The 27,308-nt window shown below is 33.1% G+C and overlaps 2 protein-coding genes across 2 annotated transcripts in view; one reads left to right on the top strand and one right to left on the bottom strand.

The window, feature by feature from the left end:
- The window catches only part of Pi3K68D (phosphatidylinositol-4-phosphate 3-kinase catalytic subunit Pi3K68D), a 168,667-nt gene that overhangs the window by 9,566 nt on the left and 131,793 nt on the right, over positions 1–27,308 (bottom strand). Inside the window, exons 24-25 of the mRNA XM_072534551.1 lie at positions 3,628–3,824; positions 510–748 (exon numbers count right to left, since the gene is read on the bottom strand). Coding sequence (XP_072390652.1) covers positions 510–748; positions 3,628–3,824 — 436 coding nt within the window. The remainder of the gene's footprint in view (positions 1–509; positions 749–3,627; positions 3,825–27,308) is intronic.
- LOC140443341 (uncharacterized) lies at positions 8,246–21,969 on the top strand. Its single transcript, XM_072534550.1, has 2 exons — positions 8,246–8,456; positions 20,748–21,969. The coding sequence occupies exons 1-2, from the start codon at positions 8,336–8,338 to the stop codon at positions 21,539–21,541; spliced, it is 915 nt and encodes a 304-aa protein (XP_072390651.1). The 5' UTR covers positions 8,246–8,335; the 3' UTR covers positions 21,542–21,969.

Raw genomic sequence — 27,308 nt, 5'->3', positions numbered from 1 at the left:
ATCCGGATGAACGAGGTCCGGATTAACGAGGTTGTACTGTACTGTTAACCTGAAGATACATAGCAAATTATAGTATGCGAAACCGGTCGTTGGTGGTAGAAAAAATTGATTGTGAATAGTTAAAGATCAGACAAGTTCAGAAGAAATATTACATTAATAATAACCATTTGATATCAAATTTAATTATTATATAAACTAAATAAGATGTTGTTATAGGATAATAATTGTATTTATATAAAATTATTTTAAAACGAGAAGTGGCATAAAAATTTAAATAGATGATTCAATATTGTTATTAATTGGATGGCATTTATGACTTTTAAATTTGACAATCGTTACGAATCGAATCTTTTATTGACAGATATTTTTTCAATTTTTTAAAAAAGGTATAACGATATGTACTATAATTGTAAAATAAGGAAAAAAGTAAATTTCTACCTTACGAAAAAGCTTGGAAAAAAATACCTAATCTAATATTTTTATGTATTTTAAAATAAGCGTTGTCTTACCATCTCCATAAAACTTGGATGACAATTTTTCTTGACAACTTTTGTCTTTCTTTTAGTACTTTTCTGCGCATCTGGCTGTAAGTACACCTTGACATACGTTGAAGGTTCTTGATTGTTCGCTAGACGTGGCAAACCTCTCGCATGTTGAACCATAACACAGAATACTCCTTTTCTGTATTGTAATGATAATTTTAACTGGCCTTTGAGGCGTCCCGATTCGTGGAAATCCCCAGTTCGGTCTAAAATAAAAAAAAAAGTTAATTGTGTGCAAATAATGAAAATTATCTTTTAATATAAATCTAATTTTCTAATAGATTCAAAATAAATATGTTTATATATAAACACTTTTTGAAGTTATACTTCTATACGCGCGCTCCACGTTGGAAATTTGTATGGGAGTGGATCTGTGAAATCATTACATATGTAAGATAATGAGTAAGAGAGAGACAGAAGATATATTTTCTCTCGCTTCCTCTCTCGAATATAAAAATGTCCATTTTGTATATATATTTAATATTATATATATATATATATATATATATATATATATATATGTATATATATATATATATATATATATATATACATATAATATTATATATATAATAAAATATTTATTAATATTATTATTTATGTGATATGTTTTGTATTATTTATTAAATGTTCATAATTATATTAGTCTTTTGTATTTCAAAATAATAATCTCAATAAATCACTGTATGACCCAGAACTTTCAATTTTGAAATACGTTTGTGTCATGTCCTCGGTAGTATAGTAGTCAGTATCCCAGTCTGTCACGCGGGAGACCGGGGTTCGATTCCCAGTCGGGGAGGACTTTTTTATTAATATTATTACGTGGTAAATTAAACGTATGTGAAAAGTTATGTATATTATTGTCATTTTTAAATACTTATGAATATTGCATTTTAATTTGTATTGTATTATTATATTGAATTATGTTGCACTGTATTCTAGTGTATTTTTTTATGTATATTATTGTCATTTTTAAATACTTATGAATATTGCATTTTAATTTGTATGTATTATTATATTGAATTCTGTTATGCAGTGTATTGTATCGTATTTTTATATTAATAACAAAATAAACAATATTTTACTGCAGATTATGTGTAAAAAAAATTTGTGCATTCAACTCCTTTCATACATATATGAAAATAAAAATATACATTTTCATCAAAATATTGATTCAATACTTCATTTACTATACCCCTATTACAGGTCAAATGTTGTTTATTAATTGTTAGTAAATTGTTATTAATTCTGTTTCTCTTTCTGCTATGTCTTACCTATAGCATTACATATGTAATGATTGTGCAGATTGACTCCCAAATAAATTTGTAACGGCGAATGCGTGTATAGAAGTGTAACTTCTACCGGCAGTCCCACAAGACTGCCACACCCGTTTTTTATTTATCTCTGGTCAGCTATAATCATAAACAACATTTAACACTCTTTTCACCTTTTCATCAGCTTTTAATACAGAATGAAGGGTTGCCTAAGTTATGATATCGATAAAAACACTCATGTTGAAAAATAAGATGATCATTTTATGACGTTTAGGAGTTTATAAGGTTAAAAGATGTTGTATTGTGATCCATTATTAAGTTAGGTAGTCGAATTCGATTTTTAAGTCATAAATTCTCTTAATTTATTTTATAATTATTTTTATTTTGTCTAGAATGTAGCTTTTTAGAAATAAGGAATATAATATTTTACGTTCCATGTTAAAATGCTAGCATACTACAGTAGCGACCCTACATACAACAAGAACATGTGGAGGTGACTATATTCTGGAATCTCGTCAAATGTATTTGTTACATGTCCATTTCTTGGTCTTCCAGCCGTGTATTTAATAAAAGTAGCTTTCCTTATTCTCACCAGTAGTAATATCTATCGTCTTCTAACTTGTATGTCATTATTTTTTGCTCTTTTCGGCTTATTCCTAATTTTCAGGCCTCTTCAAGGATGTGTTTATAGATCTCTAGGATGTATTCATATGAATAAATGTTTTGACTGTTATTGATTGAACAGTTGTTAAATAGTTCTTTTCAGTTTTTGTTTACTTGATAGAGATGAGGCCCATTGTAACTTTCAACTTCCTAAGAATAAGTATCATTGTGATTGGGATGCCACAAAAACCGATCCTATCGCGTCAGTTAAATGCGCAATATTAGTGAAATTTACTAGATTATTAACATATTTATCAAGAAGTTCAGTGTTGGCAACTGTCAGCAATTTGGTGGATAGGTGCTAGAGCTTTTCTTACGATGTCTGACAATACAATGCCGAAAGAAGCATACAAGAATACTATCCGTACAAGAATTACGGATAGCATTTTGAACACAGTGGTTTCAAAGGTTTGTTAAAATGTAGTTCCTCTTCAGAGAATGTTCTTGATAGTAGAAGAGATTTTGAAAATTTGATGAAAAAAGATTTGAGGGAAAAGTATATCTTTTGCAGTTAATCTTAAGCAGTATGAGTCTTTTCACGTGTTTCAAGTTTGAAGATGCCACGTTGTTTAGTATTTGTTTGGCAGCCATCAAGCAAGTGGCAAATGGCGAAAATTGGTCATCGTTATGTGAAAAACAAAGGAGAATTTTTCTACCGTTTCATTACTATGAATGAAACATAGGGCCAACATTTCACAGCTAAGACAAAAGAACAATCAAAACAATGGGCTCAAAACTGGGAACCGGCTCCAAAGAAGGCGAAGACGGCATAATTTTCATCGACTATTTTGAATAAGAACTGTGAACGTCGAGTATTATGTACCCTTACTGCAACGTTTGGGCGAAGAAATCAAGCTAAAACGGCCGTATTTGGCTAAAAATAAAGTGTTGTTTCATCAAGGCAATCACCCAGATCACAGATCAGTTATTGGTGTGGCCAAAATTTATGAATTAAAGTTTTAATTGCTATCTAATGCACCCTATTAGCCAGATTTAGCTCCCTCGGATAATTTTCTGTTCACAAGTTTTCCAAAATCTATATACAAATTATAGAAATGTATGTTGTAAGCATAAGCAATCTTTCATATTTCCCCTTTAATAAACATAAGCAGTTTTGATATGGTTTAAAAATATTTAAGAAAACTTACCTTTTACTTTCTTTGAATACTCCTCCGAATATTGTTGATCCCTAAGTAACGGATGGAAAAACGTGTACACTAAATCTGAATGAGCGATCTCATGAGCACATAAGAATAAAGATTTCACAAAAAGACTGATTTCATGAAAGCGTTTCTGAGCAACCTGTTTGATGTTTGAGCGACCCATATGTAAACCTGTTGATAAACTGAAACAAAATAATTGCAATTAATAAAAGCGAGTTAAGAGATGGTGTTATCGAGAAATAAACAATGTATTGTAAATGGTGTATGTATCTCTTAATCTAATATTAATTTAATATTAAAGCATTTTCCACTAAAAAAGTACGACAAATGGCTGAAAAAACACCTGTGCAATGGTTTAATAATGAATTAAGGTCTTACAGATCCAATCTTTCTCTTGTTAAACACATGGCAGATGCCACTAAGGATCCCGATTTGTTCAAAGTGTATAAACAACAAAAAGTTGAATATAATTGGCAATTAAAAATTGCTAAAAAGTCAGCTTACTGTAATTTTATTACTAATTCCAATAATAAACCTAGAGACTGCTGGAAAATAGTAAATTTCGAAAGAAACTACACAAGATCCAGTTCGGTACAACCTGATCTACCTCCAGACGAAATGAATAAATTTTTTACTACAATTGCAGAGAATATAATTACATCTCTTCCCAATATTAACGTCGATGTCCTCGTCAATTACAGAAATTATCCTTCTCCGAGCAAGTCCTTTTTTTTTCGTCCCGTTCTGGAAGAAGAGGTCTTTCAAATAATAAAGTCTCTTAGTAATTCTAATTGTAGGGACGTTCACGAAATTAATAGCAAAATTTTAAAAGAAACTTACCAAATAATTTTAACACCTTTCACTCATCTTATTAATTTAATTCTATCAACTGGAGTATTTCCAGAAATACTAAAATACTCAAAAGTACTACCAATCTACAAAAAAGGTGATTCCTCAAAAACTGACAATTACAGACCCATAAGCATTGTTTCTACTTTTGGGAAAGTGATTGAATAAGTTCTCAAACAACAATTTTATTCCTATTTTGAGTCAAATAATTACTTTAGCAACTCACAATATGGATTCAGAAGTGCTCGTTCTACTACGAACGCGGTATTTAATGTTGTGAGCGAGGAGATTGAGGGGCTTGAACGCGGCAATTGCATAGCAATTTCTCTTTGCGACTTGTCGAAGGCTTTTGATTGCGTTTCACACGACATTTTACTTCACAAATTAAATTACTATGGAATCAGAGGTATCCCTCTTAAGCTTATAACTTCTTATCTATGTGGCAGACACCAGGCGGTAGTGTCTAAAGGTAATCTCTCCGATTTTCTATCCGTAAAACATGGAGTCCCACAAGGTTCGGTCCTAGGACCTCTTTTGTTTATTATTTATGTCAACGATCTGCCTAAATTTATATCTCCGTACAAAACCATACAATTCGCAGATGATACGACATACGTTATATCAGAAAAAAATAATGATGATTTAAAAATGTCTCATGAGGAAGTTTCTACTAAATCTAGCTCATGGTTTGCTGCAAACAAACTAAAACTTAACTCTGATAAAACGCAAAATTTGGTTATATCTGCAAGTAATTTACACAATGATCTAGTTAACAAAGCGACTGTTAAACTATTGGGAATAACCATAGATAATCGACTTAACTGGTCGGCTCATATCTCACAACTTAAGAAAAAACTATCAAGTTCATTATTTGTTATTCGCCAACTAGCAAGGGTTGTCAACTTTGAAACATTAAAAATGACATATTTTTCCTTATTCCACTCTCATCTAAACTATGGTGTAATTATATGGGGCAATTCAACAAATGCACTTCAAATTTTTAGAATGCAAAAGAAAGCTGTCAGGATTTTAGCAGGGGTTAGTTATCTAGAACACTGCCGACCTTTCTTTATCAAATTCAAAATTATGCCGCTACCTACTCTGTTGATATTTCAAGTTTTAACTGAAATTCACAGAAAACGTGCTCATTTAATAAAGCAGTCTGATGTCCATGTTCACAATACGCGAAACTGTCACTACCTACGAACAAATCGCTGTAGATTAAGTCTTTCAGAAAAAAATAGTCTTAATTATAATTATTACAATATTTTACCAAAAAGTATAAAAGAGCTAAGCTGTAATAGTTTCGATAAAGTTATAAAAAAATATCTTCTAAAACATTGTTTTTACTGCTCAGAAGAATATATGACTCATTGCAGAACATCGACTGAACTGCTTACCGTAACTTTGCCATAAATGTTTTTCTGTTTATTATATGTTCTTGTTTGTATATATTATTTAAGTTACGTTTTATATTCATTTTTTAATAATATGTATGTTCTTTTTGACTTGCTACAAACAATATTATTTGTATTGTTATGTAGTTAAATAAATACTCTACTCTACTCTTGTATTAGGATACAAAGTGAAATGAGATTTCCGCTTACTGGCAATCAACTCCGATCTGCACTGTTTCTATACCTGTAAAAGCGAGAAAAATCCTTGGATTTTTGAATTGACCCCTTGAATCCTTGAAAAGACCGGCTGTATTGGCGCTCCCGTGAAAAGTGCAGAGGCGTCAACGTGTAGAACCGGTGTTTTGTGTTAAATCGTATAGCAGTTTTGTTTCTCTCAATACTCATTGAGCAGCCCTTAAGTTTACTATCAATAAATCGAAGGAAAAAAGCGTTTTAAGTGTTTTATTGCTGCAGTGATCCTTAAATATTTTGAACCAATCAGGTGTTCAACTACGCCTCTCTAAAATGTGGAAAGATTGGTAATAAATTGTGCTAACTAAATATTGTTTATGCTCTGATTTATCTTCATAAATCCATTATTATTTTTCTGTCATTTAATTCTCTTCCTGTTAAAATTAAAAATTAATCTCATTACAGTTTTTTGTTGACCGTTCACGAGTGAATTGAAAGAAAAAAGAATTATTCAGTACCATCAGAAAATTATTAATTTTTTTTTTTTTTTTTTTTTTTTTTTTTTTTTAAATCAATATATATTATTTCATCATCATATAATTATCAAATTATATATAATATCAAACGTTAGATCCAGTGTGGTTTTATATTGCAAGATGATTTTTGCTTTATTTCGCTCGGTCTGAATTATAAATAAATCTCATTTTGTATTCAACAGTAGTTAACAGAGATAGTAATCCTCTACAGTCCACAAGGAATCTAAGTTCCTGTAGTTGGCTCTATACCATGTATAACAAAAAATATTTAATTAAAAATCAATGCACTAGGTGGGTATACATGTATTGAGCCACTAAATGTGGGTACTCTCCACATGATGTTGCTGGTCCTGAGACGATGTGTCTACGAGGACTTGATGAAAGCAAGTTCAGTTGCTTTAGATGATTTACTCCAAGAGTTAAGGTTTATAAAGCTACCTACCAGCCAACACCACTCCTATCTTGCAACCCATGGATCAGCAAGTGACTTCTAATTTTAAGAAGTTTTACACCAACCACATTTTTCGGCGCTGCTTTGAGCTGACGGAGAACCCAAACCTTACCCTTCGAGAGTTCTGGAAGGACCATTTTAACATAGTAATATGCCTAAGAATTATTAATTAACTGAAATGGCCTGGCTATGTGTTACAACAAGGATCTTAACCTCTGCACGGAAGAAGCTGTGGCCTGAGGCTGTAGATGAAAGGGCCTGCGAAGGACTGGAACTCGAAGTGTCAGTGGTAGATGAGATTGTTTCTCTTGGAAAATCCATGGGTCTGGAGGTGGATGAAAGAGATCTGAACGAATTTGTCGAGGAACAGTCTCAGGAGCTGACAACCGAGGAGTTAGACGGACTATATTCGCAGTAGCATACGGTGGTTCACGAAAAATTAGTTTTGAAGAGGAGCCAGAATTATTGGAACACGTTGTCTCTACGAGAGATATAAAGGAGATCCTGGGAATGTGGGAGAAAGTTGCAGAGTTCGTGGAAAAAAATTATCCCGAAAAAGTTACAACTGGTCGTGCATCGGTGTTGTTCAAAGAAACTTGCAGATAAAAATGAGCAAAGTGTGACGAAAAAACCGAAAAGCACTGACGAAAATTAAGCGCTTCCGTAAGCACTTCACTTTTTCTTATTTTTTTTACAGAATATGTATTTTTATTACTTATAAATAAATGTTTCTTCTTTTAAATACATTTTAAAAAAACTTAACAAAAACAACTAACGTGTTTTTTGGGAACTGGAACGGTTAATGACATTTCAGTTAATTTCAATGGGGAAAATTGTTTTGATATACGAGCAATTTGACATACGAGTAAGACTACGGAACGAATTACACTCGTATGTCGAGGTACCACTATATATATATATATATATATATATATATATATATATATATATTATATTAAATGCATTTAATAGTTCGGTTACTTTACTTAACTAACAAATAACTTCCCCGGCGCTAGAAACATTTTTTAGATTGTAGAAGGGCGTTTACAGAACAATTGACTTTTTTTTAGTTTAATCCATCTGTAACGATTAAATGATAGATGGCAAATAATTATTCAACTTCAATTAATCATTAACAGAGATAAATATTATCAATATCATAATCTTTATGTTGAGATAATGTAAGCCACGAAATGTTTGTATCATTTAATCTACTATTTTACAAATGTGACAGATCGTTTCTTTGCGAATATTAAAAAAAGTGAAAAATGGGTTTATTTGGAGGGTTCAAGGCGAAATTTACAAGAAATTCTAAACCAAAACACAAAACCGGGGAAGTTGTGGTGCCTTTAAATTTCCGCGTAAAGACTGAGTTTGATTCCCAGAAACGTAAGTAACTACGTGATCTCTATACTATGATTCTTGGTAATTACGATTACCTATAAGTAAAAAATTATGGACAAATTTAATAAACTATCTCTATCGGTATTTTGATATTATTTTAGATACTCTTCTTTGTATTCTTATTTAAACGATTTAATATTGTTTGTCTTCTTGTTCTTAGGTTAGGTCCATGAACTAAGTTTACTCGGTTTTCATGATGAGTTGTCTTGTTATTTCTTCTCCTGGTAGTCCCGTTACTGCTGGCCTTCCGTCCTTTACAGATTTTGAGTATTATATCATCTTCCACTTTCGTTACAAGTTGATTACAGTTCTCTCTCACAATTTACTATGTCCTGTATATATGTAATATACATTGTTGGCTTATATCCTGATTTCTTACACGGTCCCATCTAGTCTTCCTTACTAATGTTAATGCTTTTATTTCGGTTATTCTTAGGACATTTTTTTTATCAGCTCTCGTTTCAATTGCGTATGTAGTGCTGAATAAAGTGTTTTGTATATTCTTGGTTTTGTAGTTAATCCCAGATGTTTATTTTTTCATATTACATCCAAATGGGATCCTGATGATGAAGTCAAAATTAGAATCGAAATAACAAGGAGTACGTTCTTTAAAATGGAAGTATTATTCTGCAATAGAGACCTGAGTCTGATTACTCAATTACATGCCATTAAATGCTACACACTGTCTACACTTGTAAGGAATTCAGGGTTGTATGTTAAAGACAAGAACCAAGTCACTTCTGGATTCTTTTGAGATGTTTTAACGGCGGTTATTGAAAATACCATCGATCGGGAGAGTATCAAATGATCGAGTGTTAAAAAGAATGAATACAGATAAGGAGTTATTGACCAAAGTTAAGCAAAGAAAAGAAGGCGAGGCATCGGACCAAAGAAATTTTCTTGGGTGCGAAACTTATGCCAATAGGGAGGCCTACACAATTATACGATTAGCACAAGATAGAGAAGAATTTCTTTCTTTCGTATATATGTTACTATATTTTGAATTACTCATTAAAAAAAACAGACTATTTTTGAATGAAAAATCTCGAAGGTACAGCGAAAATTTCCAGTAAACCATAATTAAACAAAATAAAAAGGAGGTAAAAACTTCTTTTTTATAATCGGTATATTTGAATAATAAAAAATAATATATATATAGTTCATCTCAACAGGCCTCAAAGGTCCAAGGCTTCAACGGTTTTCTTCCATTTCTTTCTATCTTGTGCTAAGTTTTTCCAATCTTGTACCCGCAGCGACTTCAGATCTTCTTTTGCCGACTCCAGCCATTTTCTTCGGGGACGGCCTCTTTTTCTTTTTGTACCAGCCTCCGTGTTTATTAATTCATTGGGAACCCTTCCTTCCTTCATTCTTGCTATATGTCCGAGCCATCTTAATCTTTGAATTTTAGCAAGTCTTGTTATTTTTGGTTGCCCATATATTTGCATTATTTCTTCATTCGTTCTTCTTCGCCAGATGTTCCCCTCTTTTACACCTCCATATATCCTTCTAAGAATTTTTCGTTCCCATCTATCTAATTTTACTTCCATATCTTTATTTAATGTCCAGGTCTCGCTAGCATAGAGTACTGTAGGTCGGATAACTGTTGTAATAAAAAATAGTCAGTGAAAGAATTTAAAATCATCAAAATACCATCACCAGTGACTTTTGACTCTTGATACATTTGAACATATCCACTTACAAAGATGTTTAAACATTTTTTTTTTACATTATAAAACTTAAATAAAATTAAAAAGTGATGTCATAATCTCGATGATTAAAGATTTTCGAGTGAAGGCTTCAAGATGTTCCCTTTTATTTAAAATTCTTAAATCTCGACATTATGTCATCATTTTTCAAGCGAACCTTTTATAGTGGCGCTGTATTAATTTTTCTCCCTAGTAAAATGCAAAGCGGATCTATTTCGTATCGTGACGAAAACGTCAGTCATAGTTACAGTAATAATTATACTAGTGTTGTTTTAATTTTTTAATGTTAGTTGTTAATAAATTCATTTTAAACTATACTCAAAATTTATTTGTAAACATTTTATTTAGTTTATAGAATATTTAGTTTATACTATCAAATAATATTTATTTATATTTTATTACTAATTTAATATTTAGTCTAAATTTGACGGGTCTGTAAGAAGTGAACAACGCATGTCCCTTTTTTTTATGTTATCTTCTTGACGATATCTCTCTACTTTTCCCTGTCTCTAGTTTTTCGTCTCCATTCTCTGACTCCTGCCGTTTGGAGGTCTTCTTCAACTTCTTGCAGCCACTTTGATGTTGGTCTTCCCCTTTTCTTTCTTGTATGTCACTGCTTCATCTCCTGCTCGCCAAATGTGAGCTAACCATCTAACTCTGCATTGCTTTATTTTAGTCAAGATGTCTTCCCTTCAGTTCTTCCTTAATCTCTGCATTTGTTCGGCTTCTATATTCATTTAGCTCTGTTCTGATTGGTCCCAGTATGATTCTCATAATCTTTCTCTCCACTATTCTTAAACCTTCTTCATCTTTTTTGACCATCGTCATTGTTTCTCCTGCATATAATAATATTGACGTAATTATGGTGTAATAAATGTTCATCTAATGTTGGTTCTTTTGAAATTTCGATGTCTACTTCATCTACTTCTTCTTCGTGCACCGCTTCCTCCTCGTTATTCATTTCTTCTCCTGTTGTTTCATCCGTTAAGAGCTCTCTGTAGTAATCCCTCCATACTTTCTTGTATTCTTGATCCTCTATTATCACTGTTCCCATTTTATTTTTTATTCCGTTTGTTTTGCCCTTGTATTTTTTGTTTTGTTCTTTAATCTTTTTGTAAAATTTTTCTATTTCTGTTTGTTCTTTCCTGCTCTATTTCCTGCATTTTTTTCGTCTACATATCTTCTTTTATTTTGCTTTATCACTTTCTTAGCATTCTTTCTTAATTTTTCATATTCTTCTCTGTCTTCCTCTTTATCTGATCTTAGCCATTTAATTCTGGCTTGCACTTTTTTCCTGATCCTGACTTTTACCTACCTGCATATTTGCACCTTCTCCTATTGATTTTTTGATCGTTTCTCATTCTGTGTTTATATCTTCTGCTTTATATTTCTCTTTTATTTGAACTTTTACTGTTTCTTCATATTTTTTTCTTACTTCTTTATTACTCATTTTATTGATATCCCACTTTTGATGTTGGTTTTTCTGTTTTGTTTCAATTTTAACTTTTTGTCTTATAGTGGTTGTGACCATGTAGTGGTCTGAATCTACACACACACCTCTAAATGTTCTTACATCTGTTATTAACGATTGTTTTCGTTTATTAATAATTATGTAATTAATTTGACTATATGATCCGGTGACCTCCATGTTACCTTATGTATTTTAGGGTGTTCAGATTTTGTTGAGCTTATTAACAAATTTGTTCTTGTTGCTAGGTTACATACTCTTTGCCCATTATCATTCGTGTTTTCGTGTATTGTATGCTTTCCTGAAATTTGTTGTAAAAGTCCTCTTTTCCAATCTGGGCATTGAGGTCGCCTAGTACAAATATGAGTTTCAACTAATCCTTTTGGATAATTTTTTATAATTCAAATACTTATATGAATTACAAAAAAAAAAGTTTTTATAGTTCCTTTTTAATTACTTTAGAATGAGTTTCAGAACTTGTTTTCTGTCCCTCTCAGCAACCGACAAATGGTCTCAGTATATTGAAATTCTACACATACGACAGATGTATTGACATCAAAATAGATCTTCATAAATTTTTAGTTTTCGGTGATGAATCATCGATAACATTTTTCAAGAGCATATATTGATTTATGTTTTTTGATGTTTTTGATCAGTTGACCAGTCCTTTTAGTACTGCTTTATGTTTAAGTCAATTAGTGAAATGTAATATATCGATATCCGTAATTGTTATCAAATAATCCACTCCCAGTTTTTAGTCAGAGCAAATAATTTGGTTAAGATGGTGTCACCTGTCCAACCCTTTACTACGGTTTTTCTTGTTTATGTACAATTTATTTACAACTAAAGGATCGTTCCGTCAGAGGTACCCTTCCTGATAACTAAATATCTAGAATTAAATCAAATTCTTAAATATTTATAAGCTACTCTTCGTATTAGTACGTGAATGATTATTGGGTTGTGCACATTGTTTTACTATTTTTCACAATGCCATAATAAAAATTATCTTAAGTCCATAATTCTACTATGAGTTTGTATTTTGTTTTCAAATAGAAAAATAGCTTCTACCTATCTCATTTTATATACAGTATGATGCAAATGTATGGAATAAATTCATTATTTCAGAAACAGACGACTTTAAAAAAAAATCTTAAAACACGTCAATTTTAATTTTTGAATGGCCATCAACACATATGTGTTGGACATTACGTCATCAGTGTCGGCGTAATGACTTAATCGAAGATTTTTTTAAATACAAACCGAGGTCACGGGATAGCTCATTTGAAAGGTCTCCTTATCGCCTTTGCAAAGACATAATCATTTGAATATTTATTTCTACAGTGTTAACCAAAACTGTTGGTTTATTAATACAATTACCTTACAATAAATGTTCACTTAAATACAATTAAATTACAACAAATGTTCAAATTGACGACCTTCAGCAATAATAAAATGTGAAAGATGGGCAATAAATTCTTTCCTAACGTTTTCGATGGCTTCAGGTGTTATTTGTACAATTTTCGTTCTAACGCGCTCCGTCAACTCTTCTACATTATTCAATGACCTTGGTGGCCATTCGACGGGCCCCCTTCTACCTATCCACCTACCTGGGAAAACGTTATTAAGGTAATTTCGTACCTCAACGCCGTAGTGTGGGGTAGCTTCATCATGTTGGTACCACAAATCATTTCTATTTGGAAATAGCTGATTCAGCTGTGGCAATAGATAAACCTGAAGAAATTCTAGATAACGAGAATCTGGATTTTCACTTGCTCAGTATCGACCGATATGTCTGGCGATTTACGTGACCGTTCAGCATAAAAGACGCTTCATAAGAAAAAAGTACCTTTTGTATGAAACCCTGGTCTCTGTTACATTTTTCCATAACGGTTTCACAGAATTCGATTGTTCTATCAAAGTCATCTTCTAATAGCTCCTGGAGCAGATGTACTTTGTATGAATGCTACTTCTCCTTTTTTAGCAATCTTACAACAGTTGATTGGTGGACATTATTATCTAGTGCGACCTGCCTAGAACTGGTATGGGGATTTTCTTGAAACGCCAGTACAACGTCCACTTTCTTGGCTTCTGATATTGATTTTCTACCACTTCCTGGAAGATCTTTAACATGGCTCGTTTCTCTAATTTTTTTTTCAATTTTACTTACTGTTGATTGAGTAATTGGTTCGCGATTGGGGTATTGAGCATTAAATAAATTACGAACTTCTGCTTGAGTCCTCACTCTATCTCCATAACCAATCATGATTAAAATCTCGATTCGTTCTGTTTCTGTTAGTTTCATTTTTGTAAATGCTGTTATTAATGTCGGCAAAAAACTAGAAGAGTAAAAATTTGACATTTATTATTTGACAAATTCACAGATCATTGACAAATAAAGACGAGTCAATGACAATATTGATTTAAATATTTTTGAAAAATAACTTGGAATACTTACTACAATAATTAATTTCAGATTATAATGTAGCGTTGTTTGTTATCAATGTATTTTTTTTCGGAAGCAACAAAAAACACTATTTTGTTTTATTCCCAGTGGCGTTCCTTAGTGTATTTTAGTTCAGTGAATGAATATTTATTGTAATTCCATGTTACTTAACAAAGTTTATAATTTTGGTGAACCCTGTAGAAGTTGATGGTCATTCAAAAATTAAAATTGACGTGTTTTGAGATTTTTTTTAAGTCGTTTCTGGAATAATGAATTTTTTCCATACATTAGCATCATACGGTATAATCCTAGTTTTTTGCTTTAATCGCTTTGAAATATTATTAGAAATGATAATTAAACTATGCGTAAACTTTAAAAGGTGGGCTAAATTTGTTATTAAACAATTTGTGAAAAAAATTAGAAAAAGTTAATATTTTTTCTCTTTTTCGTTGTTATATCCCGGTAGCTATACAATTTGAAAAAAAAAATATTGTAACGACAAAAAAGTTTTACAGTTAAATTGATTAAATTAAAGTAAGATAAAATTGATTTCAAATTAAAAATAATAATAATTATTACAAAATTAGCAAAAACAATTTAAAAAGGTTAAAAATAAATATGTAATGGATTCGACTGTTACTTGATTCATTTTCGGAAGTATTTATAACATTCCTAGCTTCCTTGTCATCTTTATCAGCACCAGTACGTTCTAATAAAAATGTTAAAATGTGTATGCATTTGCCTACTATGTGTAAAAGGGCCTACTTGTTCGACCTAAATATTAAGTACTTTATTTCCATTTTCGGGTTTTTATTCTATTAATAGCTATCTATTAATAGGCAATTTTTTTTTGTCTGTAGTATTTCAGATTATCTGCTTAAACAATTTTTTAAAAAGGTTTAGATAATTTTTTTTAGATAATTTTTCTTGTAATAAGTAATCTTCAAAGTAAATGAATTGATCAGTAGTAAAACCTTTTCGAATAATCTATGCAAATATTAGTTTAACAATTCTGAGAATATCGGATTAAGCACTTGTAAGTAAATAATAAGTTATCAATTTGGTATGTTTTGATTTATACTCATTAATTTAAACAGTAGTGGTCATATGTACTTCTGTCAGCAAAAAGTGTTGGCCGCCTGTGATCTAATGCCTCGCAGTCATGCAAGATAAGTTGGTTGTTTCAGGGTCTTATAGAATCTGCAGTTAAGAGTCTCCTTGTAACAACCCCGCTATATGCAAGTGCCTCTTGTCTTTTGCATGTCTACCAAGAAAGTCTGTTATGACTCTAAGCTGATTCCTGCTTGATTTCCGCAGTACTTCAGCCACTATTAGCGCATGTCCGTCTAATGAATATTTTGCCATGTGGTTGACCGGATACACTTTTCCGGTGAGAGCTATGTTACCTTCAGATCTAGGCCTTTTTCCGGTCGCGGACGGTGCTTTTTTGTACTCTCACGGCGGGTGCTAGAACGAAGCATTTTGTAGCTGATCTTTTTCTAACAAGTTCATCGCACTTTCACTGCTGTGTATTCTCGGTGATCTTGAATCCATAACAATGTGACACTTTTATGTTCCGCAGTATGTTAGTCGCTCAGTTCGCAAGTCTTCATGTTATTTTCTGTTGCACAGTGCAATGTGCTTATTGTCCATGGTCCGAAAACAACAAATTATCCTAATCCCATTTTTCTATAATACTGTAACAAAATAGTTTCAGATTTAGTTGGTATAAACTTAAATTTTTTTGACGTTATGTATCCAGATCCCTTTCTCCAGTTCTGACATCCCAAAGGGAGTGTAATGGTCATCGTGAAACCATTGTCATGGTCATTGTCCGCCTCCACAGATCTCTCTCTCTGGTCATTTCTTTTAACCCATGCCTTTTGCTTATTCCTGTAGTTTGGACGAACCATCTTGTTGAGAATCTTCCTCGTGATCTTCAGCCTTCTACATTTCTTTGGATAATAAGTCTTTTCATGTTTTCTGCGTCTGTTCTCATAACATGACCAAAGTATTTTAATTGTTGGAGATGAACTTTGCTGAAAAGCCGTTTGTTGACCTTTAGCCCATTTAAAATTGAATTATTTATCTTGTGGTCAGTCCACGGAGTTCGTAACATTCTTCTCCAACAGAGCATATCATGGCGTCTACCTTTCCTCTTTCCGCTTGCCTTGGGTTCAAGATTCAAATCCGTATATCGGTATTGGTTCGGTAAATTTGAGAGTCCTTCCATATTTTGGCTACCTTTTCTACAGCGACTTTTGCTAGATCACATCTACATTTTATTTCTTCCTGTAGTGACCCTGCGTTTGTGATTAATGATCCCATATATAAGTTTGAGCTCACAACATGAAACCGGTATATCGTGGTTCTGTGTGGATGATTGTTATCCAATCTATCCCCTTTTGTGGTATACCAGGATTCTTGTCTTTGATATGTTTAATTGCAGACCAAATATTTAACTTTCGTTTTCAACCAGTCGTATAAGATCAATTAACTCTTTTTGACTATTTTCCAGAAGGGCTCTGTCGTCTGCAAAACGTAGCTTGTTTTTTTTTTCGGCCATTTATTGAGATGTCCTTTTCTGGAGAGAGTATCCAGATATCCTTCTACTATCTGAAAGTCTCATCATGACCATTTATTTGTCCATCATTTTGGTGTTGGTACATATTAGCTCATTTGACTTTTATTTTTTAAATATCCGCATGTATGGACTGATAAAACATCATTTATATTTGGAGTGTTTCTAACTTCCATTGTTTAGACAAATCAGTAAAAGTTAAAATATTATAACGAACATATTGTATTTGAGTTAAATAAAACAGAAAAAACTGTACAAGTATTGCACAATTGATTATAAAAGAACAATTGAATGATTATATTCTAGATAAAATATGAGTAAAGTTGATATTAAACGTAAAATTGGAAGCTCCCATAAATATATTTGGATACGTACATCCCAGCAACATATTCGAATGTTAAGTCACAGAAGTCACGAAGAATATTTGTCAATAAGTCTAATGAGCCATACATTAAAACTTTTTCTTAAAATTATACATCACAGAATATACAAGCTACGCGAAGAGAGAATACAAGACACACAGTTTGGATTCATGAAAGGCGTAGGTACGAGAGATACACTGTTTAGTCAACAGGTGTTATTCCAAAGATGCAGAAATATGACTTGCGATATCTAAACCTGCTTTGTTGACTACCAAAAAGCATTTGACACAGTTCAACACCGAAAAATGATGGATGTTCTAACAAAAGCCCAAATAGATGATACAGACCGGCGTATTATACAAAATTTATACTGGAATGAATCAGCCACAATAAGAACATATCTTGGAGATGAACCGACGGAAGCGATCCAGATTCTGCGAGGCGTTAGACAAGGATGTATACTTTCACCTATATTATTCAACCTATATTTAGAGGAAATATTTAGTGAAGCCTTGGAAAATTGCGAACATGGAATCCTTTGAAATGAAGAACGCCTAAACAACATCCGCTATGTAGATGATACCGGTATTTTTGCAGACAGTTTAAAAAGTTTACAACAAGAAATAAATAAAGTAAATGAAGTAAGTGAAAGTGTTGGACTGCACGTAAACATATCAAAAATTAAATTTATGGTCATCAACAAAAATAAAATTACAGATGTCCAACTGCTTATCACGAATACACCAGTGGACCGAGTAAAATAGCTTACCTATCATGGAACAATAGTAAAGGAACAATGGGATCACGCACAAGAAGTAAAATGTAGAATAGAAAAGGCTAGTAGTGCATTCAACAACATGGTCAAACTCTTTAAAAGTCACAACCTTAATCTGGATATAAAAGTAAGGCTCCTACGATGTTATATCTTCTCATTATACTACGAAGTTAAATCGTGGACACTCACTGAAGCGATGGAAAAAAAACTTGAAGCCTTCGAGATGTAGCTATACAGAAGAATCCTAAGGATATCATGGACGGCCAAGATAACCAACGAGACTGTACTACGAAGAATGGGGAAAGAAAGACAGGTAATATACCATTAAAAGGAGAAAGTTAGAATATCTAGGACATATAATGAGAAATGGCACTAAACACAGATTACTGAAAATAATCCTTCAAGGCAAAGTATTCGGAAAGCGAGGAATTGGGAGAAGAAGAATATCATGGTTAAAAAACCTGAGGAAACGGTTCTCCACAAAAACAACTAATATATTTAAAGCATTAGTTAATAAAATAATTATAGTCAGAATGGTCGCCAATATTCGAAACAAATAGGCACCAAAAGAAGAAGAAGTCACAGAAAATGACAAACTAATTTGACCACTGCGGAGAACATTAACAGGAGACTTGGATCTTTTTTTATATGAACACATCAAACACTTATTTAACACCTCACTAATAAGAATTTGATGGAATTGATTGGCATATGGTATGAATAAAATTACTGAAAATTACTCTTTTAAAACTTGTCACCAAATTTAACACGCCAACGACATCTGTTTCGACTACAATGCAGCTTTCGCATTAAAATTTTAAACTGTAAAAGTAAAATCTGATTCAGAAAACCGGGGAGACTTCTTAAAATCGTATACTAATGCACAAGATAAAATTCGAACAAAAAAAAACAGACTTCACATATGCCTTTTACACTTCCCTGAAAATAACAAAATTTAAAACACATTGCTTGAAGTTATCATTTAAAGTACAGAACCTTCTGAAAATGTCGGAACAATACAAGCCGTCGACTATGTGGGCTATCCATTCGCAATTGCAAAGTATGTTGAGGATAAGCAAAGGGATTTAAAATCATGAAATGAAAAAGACAGCAAAGATTTGATTTCACGTACAAAGCGTCTATGTATCTGTTGATACGTATTTCGACTTAATAAGTCTCATCAGAACAGTTATTCATAGGCGTTCTCAACGTGAAAAATGAATCTTTTCTGTCTTTTAAGAAGCAACAATAAAATGGATTCGTTATGGACGCAATAGCGACATCTGATAGAAAAATCGGTAAGATAGTTTCGAAACAAATTCAGATTTCTGCTTTAATCTGAACCTTCTAAAAATGCAAGGTATAACAGACGTTGATAAAGATGTTAATAGAGACATGGGGAATCTAAAATTTGTATTCCACGACATGTCTATCCCCTAAGCAGAAATCCTTACAACAGATACATAGACGCTTTGTAAGTGAAATCAAATCTTTGCTGTCTTTTTCATTTTATTCGGATCTACTCTGTACGAGTACAAGAAACAAATTCGTTAAGGATTTCTGCTTAGTTGATATACATGTCGTGGAATGCAAATTTTAGATTCCCCATGTCTCTATTAACATCTTTATCAACGTCTGTTATACCTTGCATTTTTAGAAGGTTCAGATTAAAGCAGAAATCTGAATTTGTTTCGAAACTATCTTACCGGATTTAAAATCATTTGTGAAAGTGCACGCATTGATGAAGGTAATTAGCAAGATTGACGTGACCAAGAAAGCGTATGTATTCAAGAAAGACGATATGCGTAAGTTTTTCACAGATACTCCGGACATTACGGATTTATTTTTGAAGGTGTTAGCCATTTGCAGTATCTTCGGCTCTTACAGAAGATGTGAATTGTGCGATTTCTGCTTACCTGGCTTCAAAGAAGAAGGGAGCGTATTGCTTATTACTATCCGACCATCTAAGACTGATGGATCGAAGTTTTACAGTTGCTGATAGCCATGCATTATGTGCGTTTGGCGAAGAAGTATTTATTATTACGCCCCAAAAATGTAAGTACAGATCGAGTTTTCTTACGGTATGATAAAGGGAAATGCACTAATCAAGTAGTTGGTATTATTACATTTGGATTATGTCCCTTGCAAATTGCACGTTATCTAAAATTGGACTATCCCGAGAAATACATGCGACATGCGTTTCGTCCGCTACAATTATGGCGAATAGTGGCATGACAATAGATCAAATCCAATGACGAGTAGGATGAAAATCGGCAGCTGTGGCGAGTGGTTACGTTGAAGAGAGTATTACCAATAAGAAGAATGTTTAAAATATTATTGAGAGTGGCACTAATGGAAGTACAACTCCATTGGCTTTCGAGAATGTCGGTAGTATTAATAGACAACCGGAGTGTGACGTCACGGCGGCCATATTATTATTATTATTACTTTCCAAACAAAAGTTGAAAAGCCAGGGTTTGCCCAATTTCAAGATTTCTATAAAGTTAAAATTTTGCTTCCTCTGCTGCTTTTTCTTCTCAAATATAGTGTTTTTTACGATAATACCATCATAATTCGGTGTTATATTTCTATGAAACATAATTAAAAAGTTTAAATTAAAGAAATTCTAACCTTACTTTACTGATACATGCATTTTATTGCTATTTTTTATAAAATAACATGCTTTATTATTTACATAACCTTGCAAAATTGTTGTAGTAACTATTAGAATACTAAGATATTGCAAAAAGCGGAAAGATTCTGTAAAAAAAATGAAAAAATAACGAATAATACAAATTATCCACACTAAACAAGGTTTGTTTGGAAAGTAAAGACAAAAATTGGGGCTTATTCCCAATAAAAAATAGCTTGAGAACAAATGTTTAGAAATCAGTAACACCAACACCGACTAAAAATCTAATTTTTTCATTTTTTATTTTAGCTCCAGATCCTGTACCCAATCTGAGACCAGCTCTTCGGACTACTAATTCTAGGTATAACAGGCCTATTCCTAGATCACAATATTTTGAGGAGACCTCCAGAGCAATCCATTTAAAGTTGCAGAGTACGTCTTTAACACACTTGCCGACAGGATCAGCTGAAGAAAAAAAATCAAATACTAAAAAATCGTCCGTTGAGCACGAATACGAAGAGCCAACATCGCCACCTCCTGTTGAAAATTCAAGGATAAATAATGTAAAGGAAAAACGTCTAACGCCATCTACTGACGATGAATACTACAAATCAAACTCTATGTATACACCAACTAAACCAACTAATTTGCCACTTGTAGACGATGATTACGAAGAAGTAACGCCGACAGAAGAATACAAATTTATGGGAGATAGTTCAGCTTCCACTTTGATACTTATGACTCAGCATTCTGATACTTCACTAGCTTCTTATTTGAAGACTCCAACCTTAAAATTCGATGAAACTACGCCAGACAATTATGTCACAAATCACTCGAACGGATTCGATTTTCCTTCAGACACCGAAGAAGATTTTAAGGTAAATGTTGTTCATCACGACTTATCCAATTACGTTTCAGAAGATGAACTTACTCAAGATGAAGAAGAATATCAAACACGAGAAGAATCCGTGTCTCAATATCCGCGAACATCATACAGCAGTCAAGCGACAAATTTATTTTTTGGCGAATCAGAACCTGTTGTGCAAAGACCAAGAAAATTACATTTAAGAAATGTGACAGAAGCCGACGAAGATGACTGTTAACAATGGCTATAGGGATTTTTGTACTGTCATCCATCATCTGTTATTATGTTGTCATAGCTATAAAGAAATACTAGAGGAGTATTGCCATTTTCTTCTTTAAAATATTGCAATAACGAATGTGCAAGCTACTTGCAATAATCGTTTAATTATTTTAGTATTTTGTACGTATAAATACACAAGGATCATAAAATAATATTCACTAAACTTTTTTAATTGATCATAACAAATTTCAGCAAAAAGAAATGTATTATAATTAACTCATGCCATGTTTTAAACATCTAAATGATATTAACAGACTGTGTTCTTGATTCTTGAATGTAATTCAAATTATTGTACTTTTTGAGACTAAAATATCAAATTGTTTGTCAACCGATATTTTTAAAATATTTTTTATAAACTTCTGGACAAAATTAATGCCCAAAATTCAATATTGTTTATTTATTTAAATTAAAGTGTTCCGACTTCTTATGGTCATTAGCACTAAATCGATTAATATTGTGGTACATTATTAAGTGTTGTACGTATAAACATAAAAAAGAGAAATCACGGAAATCAATGTTTTAGGTTGCCCTAAAAACCTCTTTAGGCATGGACAAGATAGGTTTCAGCACTATATTAACTATATATAAAGAAGAAGAAGAAGAAGTAGGTGCCACCCTAGCAGATCGAAAAGATTAGAATCTATTCAACCCAAACGAAAGACCACCTACCATTAAGGTTGCCCAAACAATTATAAAGCTTAAGACTAATAAATTACCAGGAACTGATCAAATTTCCAATGACTACTACAGATACTGCATAAACTTTCAATTCTTGTCTTACAAAATGCGATCATGCCCTGTAAATTGTCTCGAGACCTGATATACCCATTACATAAAAAAAGGAGACGAGCTCCAGTGTGATAAGTTCAGGGGTATAACCCTGTTAACAACTGCTTATAAATACTAGCAAATATTCTCTACAAAAAAACTATAAATTTACACAGTGGGCATAATAATTGGAAAACATTAGGTCGGATTCACACTAGGAAAAGCAGAAATTGATCAGATTCATTCAAGCTAGATCCTCAAGAAGACTAGAAGACAAAAATATAACATTGAAACCCATCATCTATTCGTTGACTAAAAGGCCGCCTCCGACAGTGCCAAGAGCCAACAGTACTATACCAATCAACGAGAGAGTTTGGTATACCAGAAAAACTTATCCGACCTACGGGAATGACAATCATCATCATCTTTGGCTATACAATCCTGTATGGGTCTTGGCTTTTTCAAGAATCAGTCTCCATTCCCCCTATCTTTCGCCCTGGCTTTCCAATTTCTGACCCCTAGATTCCTCAAGTCATCTTTGACTTGAGTTTTAAATCTAGATCTTCTTTCAAGGTGTCCTAGCCACCTTAGTCTATTAATTTTAATAGACCGGACGATGTTGCATTTTTCATAGCATTGATACAACTCAAAATTGTAGCGCCTGCGCCATATCCCGTTTTCTTTTACTCCTCCGTATATGTGCCTAAGTATTCTTCTTTCAAAGCGGCCTAACAGTTCTTCATCGCTTTTTACCATAGTCCATGTCTCTGACGCGTATGTCAGGACAGGTTTAATAAGAGTTTCATATATAAGTATCTTGGTTTTCTGCTAATTATGTGTGATGTTAAGAGCTGCTTTAGTCCAAAGTAAGCTCTGTTCGCCAGTTATATTCTTCTCTTAATTTCTACGCTTAGTAGGTTGCTGTTATTTAGTTGTGTTTCAAGATATATAAACCCCCAGACCCCTTCGAATGTGTGTGCTTCTGTCACCAGATCTTGTGGTGCCGCTATTTATGTGCTGTTCTTGAACTTCATGTATTTTGTTTTGGATTCGCGGCTTTTTCTAATGTTTCAAAAACCTGTATCAGGTCTCTTTTTGTCCGTGTTACTATGTCAATGTCATCTGCGTAGGCCAATATCTGTACACTTCTATTGATGACCGTACCTCTGGTTGTTATGCCAGATTTCTCTATGGCTCTCTCTACCGCGATGTTAAACAATAGGCACGATAGACTGTCTCCCTGGCGTAATCCAGTATGTGTTTGAAAAGACCTTGACACTCTGTTTTGTACCTTGACTTTGCACTCAACTTTCGAAAGAGTTGCCTTTACCAATGTTATTAGATGCGAAGGAATATCTAGTTCTGCCATGGCATTATAAAGTGCGCTTCTGTCTACACTGTCATAAGCGCTTTTAAAATCTATTAAGAGATGGTGGGTATCGATTCCATATTCATATGTCTTTTCTAAGGTTTGTCTGAGAAGGAAAATCTGATCAATTGTTGACCTTCCTTTTCGGAATCCACATTGGTATTTGCCTTTTTTTTCCTCAGTATATACTAGTAAACGATCATAAAGTATATAAGCTTTGTAAGCCGTATTTAAGAGGGTATGCCTCGATAGTTGTCACATATTAGTGGATCCCATTTCTTGTGAATAGGTATTATAATACCTACATTCCAACTGTCTGGAAGTTTTCCTTCTCTCCAAATGGATTCAACAAGTTTTATTATGTATTTTTTAGCGCGTTTGATCCATACTTGAACATCTCAGGGGGTATACCATCTTCTCCAGGGGATTTGTTGTTTTTTCACTTTTTTATTGCCTTGGCAACTTCTTCTTCTGTTGGTATATTATTTTTCTCCCTCTCATCGTCTACGTCTCCACTGTGGTTATTTATGTCAGTCACTTCTCGGTTGCCTATATTTAATTTCTCAGCAAAATTCTCCGCCCATCTCTCCACTATTTGATCAGGCTCATTGATAATTTCGGCTTCCTTACTTTTTATTATGGTTATTCCAGGTTTAATTTCTTAACGGGAATGACAATGTCTAACTTAAAAGCAAGTGTAAGGATATAAGGAGAGAATTCTAAAACTTTTGAGATAAAGAATGAACTTGACAAGGGGAAGCGCTGGCGTGCCTAATATTTAATATTACGTCGGAAAAGGCAGTCCAGGCACGAGAAATAAAGATGGTGGCACTATTTATAATTGATGCAAATCTTAGCACACGCAGATGAAATTGATATTATAGGGCGTAACAAGCGAGAAGTTGAACAATATTCGAAGCCCTGGAAACAGAGGCAGAACAGGTCGGTTTAGTCACCAACGAAGATAAAACCAGGTAAATGTTGGTTACTAAGGATACCATAGCAAACGAGGAACGGGAAACAGTATTTGGAAGTCATACCTTTGAACGTGTTGACAGCTTCACGTACCTTGGCTCGATGGTGACTACTACGAACAAAACAATCTAACAAATTAAAATACGAATAAACCTTATAAATAGGGCATACTATGAACACCAAAAACAATTCCACTCAAAAAATATCCACAGAAAAACTAAAATTATTATATATAAAACAGTGCTGAGGCCGATCCTCATATATTGGTCATAAATATGGGCCCTAACGCATAAGGATGAAATAATTTTGGGAATTTTCGAGCATAAAATACTCCGCAAAATATTTGGGGCTATAAACGACCAAGGGCAGCGGCGCAAAAAATATAACTTCGAATTATGAACCAGATATCGTAACGTTCATTAAAACAACGACTCAGATGGACTGGACACATAATACACGAATGTAAGACAACATGAGATGTCACCAGAAACTGAATAGAATGGCAACGAATCTTGGCGCAGGCCAGGATCCACAAAGGTTTGTCGAGCCAAAATGATAATGATAAATGACACTTACAGATACGTGACGCGATTCTTAGTAAAAAAAATTAGTCTATTAAACGGATCTAAAGTCAGTAGTTATAGATCGGATTATAAGACAGTTGCTGACCAAGTTATATTTCTAAGTTTAAATCAGAATAGCACGCAGTTATAATGCCAGAGGAGGTTTAAAGTCTGCTCCAACATTGTAAGCTTTCATTACCGACGAATTCTTTAAAATAACCACGATTGACCGGTTTAAGGTTATGAGCACATATTTATATCTGGGATCATTGATCACAAACACAGGGTCACTACAGGAAGAAATAAAACGTAGATGTGATGTAGCCGAGAATGGGACACTTGGGTTAGACAGGATGGGACATTTGAACTACTCTGACGTCACTGTCGGTAAGCATTGAATCTGCATTACCGGCCGAGCATAAACCTTAGCCAAAACCGAAACCATTTGTGAACTGTCAATTCTTCTTTTCCTTATCTAACGTCAACTGTCAATTCTTCTTCGTCTGTCAACTGTCAATTCTTCTTCTTTTCCGTAGCAAATGTCAGAGAGAAGCCACCGACCAATGGGAATAAAGTCCCGTCCACAACAAAGTCCCGTCAACCGATACCACAAACGATTATGGATGATAATAATAATATAGATGTACCAGGCATTGAAGAAGAAGGCCTTAAAACATATGAAAGAATCAAATGAAACGACGCCGGGCATATGACAAGTATGACAGACATATTTTTCTATTTAACGATTTGAGACTATGACACGTGCGGAAACCGTAACTAGCTGCATACTATATTTTATCTACGACGAACAAGTTTAGTTTTGAAAGTTGTTATTGTAAAGTTGCCGTAGGAAATATGGTCAAAATATGGAAGGACTCTCGAATTTCACGAACTCTAAAAATGAGGTTGATCAACTGATATTCCCAATACTGACATACGGAAAGAAGAAGAAGATAGACGCCACTGAAATGTTCTGTTGGAGAAGACACAGTTAGGAATGATTTTTCATGTACAAATATTTTTGATTAGTCTTATATATGCCTTTTAATTATCTTAGTAAAAACTGGAAAATTATAAGGAGCAGATGATTCTACAGTGTCATAGTTTTGTCATATATAGATGGAATTATAGTTGTCAATGAATTAGAGCAAACTGTGATTACTAAAAAAAAACTATTTGGTATTTACTTTTATTACTTATATTATTGTTTGATAGAAAAAAAATAAACATTTGGATTTTTTTGTTTTCTAATAAATATAATTATGTTTTAGATTGAGCTTTTGATAAGTGCTTTACGTTTCTTTAAAGAAACACTACTGCCATATTATACATTTAAAAATGTGTATTTATTTGCATTATGTGTATTATACTTATATTATAAAATATCCAACTTCCAACAATTGTAATTATTATCGTAGTTTTATTCATATTTTAGTCACAAATAGAATATTTGATCTTGATTAAATAAAATAATGACTAAATTCTACAAAAAATGATAATCATAGGAAACAAACCGATGAAAAAACAGAGATTGACAGCGTCGACTAGATAAAAGTGTGTCCCCTTTATATTTATATAGTGATCCCATCACGCCCTCCCTCCATGTATTGGACATCCTTTCTTTCGCATATATCCTACTCATTATTTGTCACAACACATCAACTCCTTCATCTCTATCTCCGGTATTACATTCTCATTTTGTGTCCATCGCATCCTCTGACTGCCTTCTGGTGTTCTTCATTTAGCAACTTTCTAAAGTACATATATACCATCTTTGCTTTATTTCAAGATCAAATCTTAACATTCTTCCCTCCGCACTCTTACTTTGCCGCACGTGACTCAATTTCTTTCATGACTTGTCCCTTGTTTTAGCAATGCTGTATAACCTTTCATTCCCTCGGGTGCTTCCAACTCTTCATACAATTTTACAAACGATCTTTCCTTAACAGTAGCTACAACTCGCTTTGCTTCCCTCTTTGAATTTTTATATGCATCCTTATCTGTTTTAACCTCTCATACCTGTTTCTAGCCTCTTTTCCCCCCTCTCTTTT

The sequence above is a fragment of the Diabrotica undecimpunctata genome, chromosome 6, assembly GCF_040954645.1.
Source record: "Diabrotica undecimpunctata isolate CICGRU chromosome 6, icDiaUnde3, whole genome shotgun sequence".
NCBI lineage: Eukaryota > Metazoa > Arthropoda > Insecta > Coleoptera > Chrysomelidae > Diabrotica > Diabrotica undecimpunctata.
This window is presented reverse-complemented; position numbering and strand designations above follow the sequence as displayed.

Bases quoted from the DNA above. Each gene is read 5' to 3' on its own strand.
- LOC140443341 (XM_072534550.1), top strand. From the start codon at position 8,336: ATGGGTTTATTTGGAGGGTTCAAGGCGAAATTTACAAGAAATTCTAAA. The intron at 8,457-20,747 runs GTAAGTAACTAC...TTTTTATTTTAG, and splicing joins TGAGTTTGATTCCCAGAAAC to CTCCAGATCCTGTACCCAAT.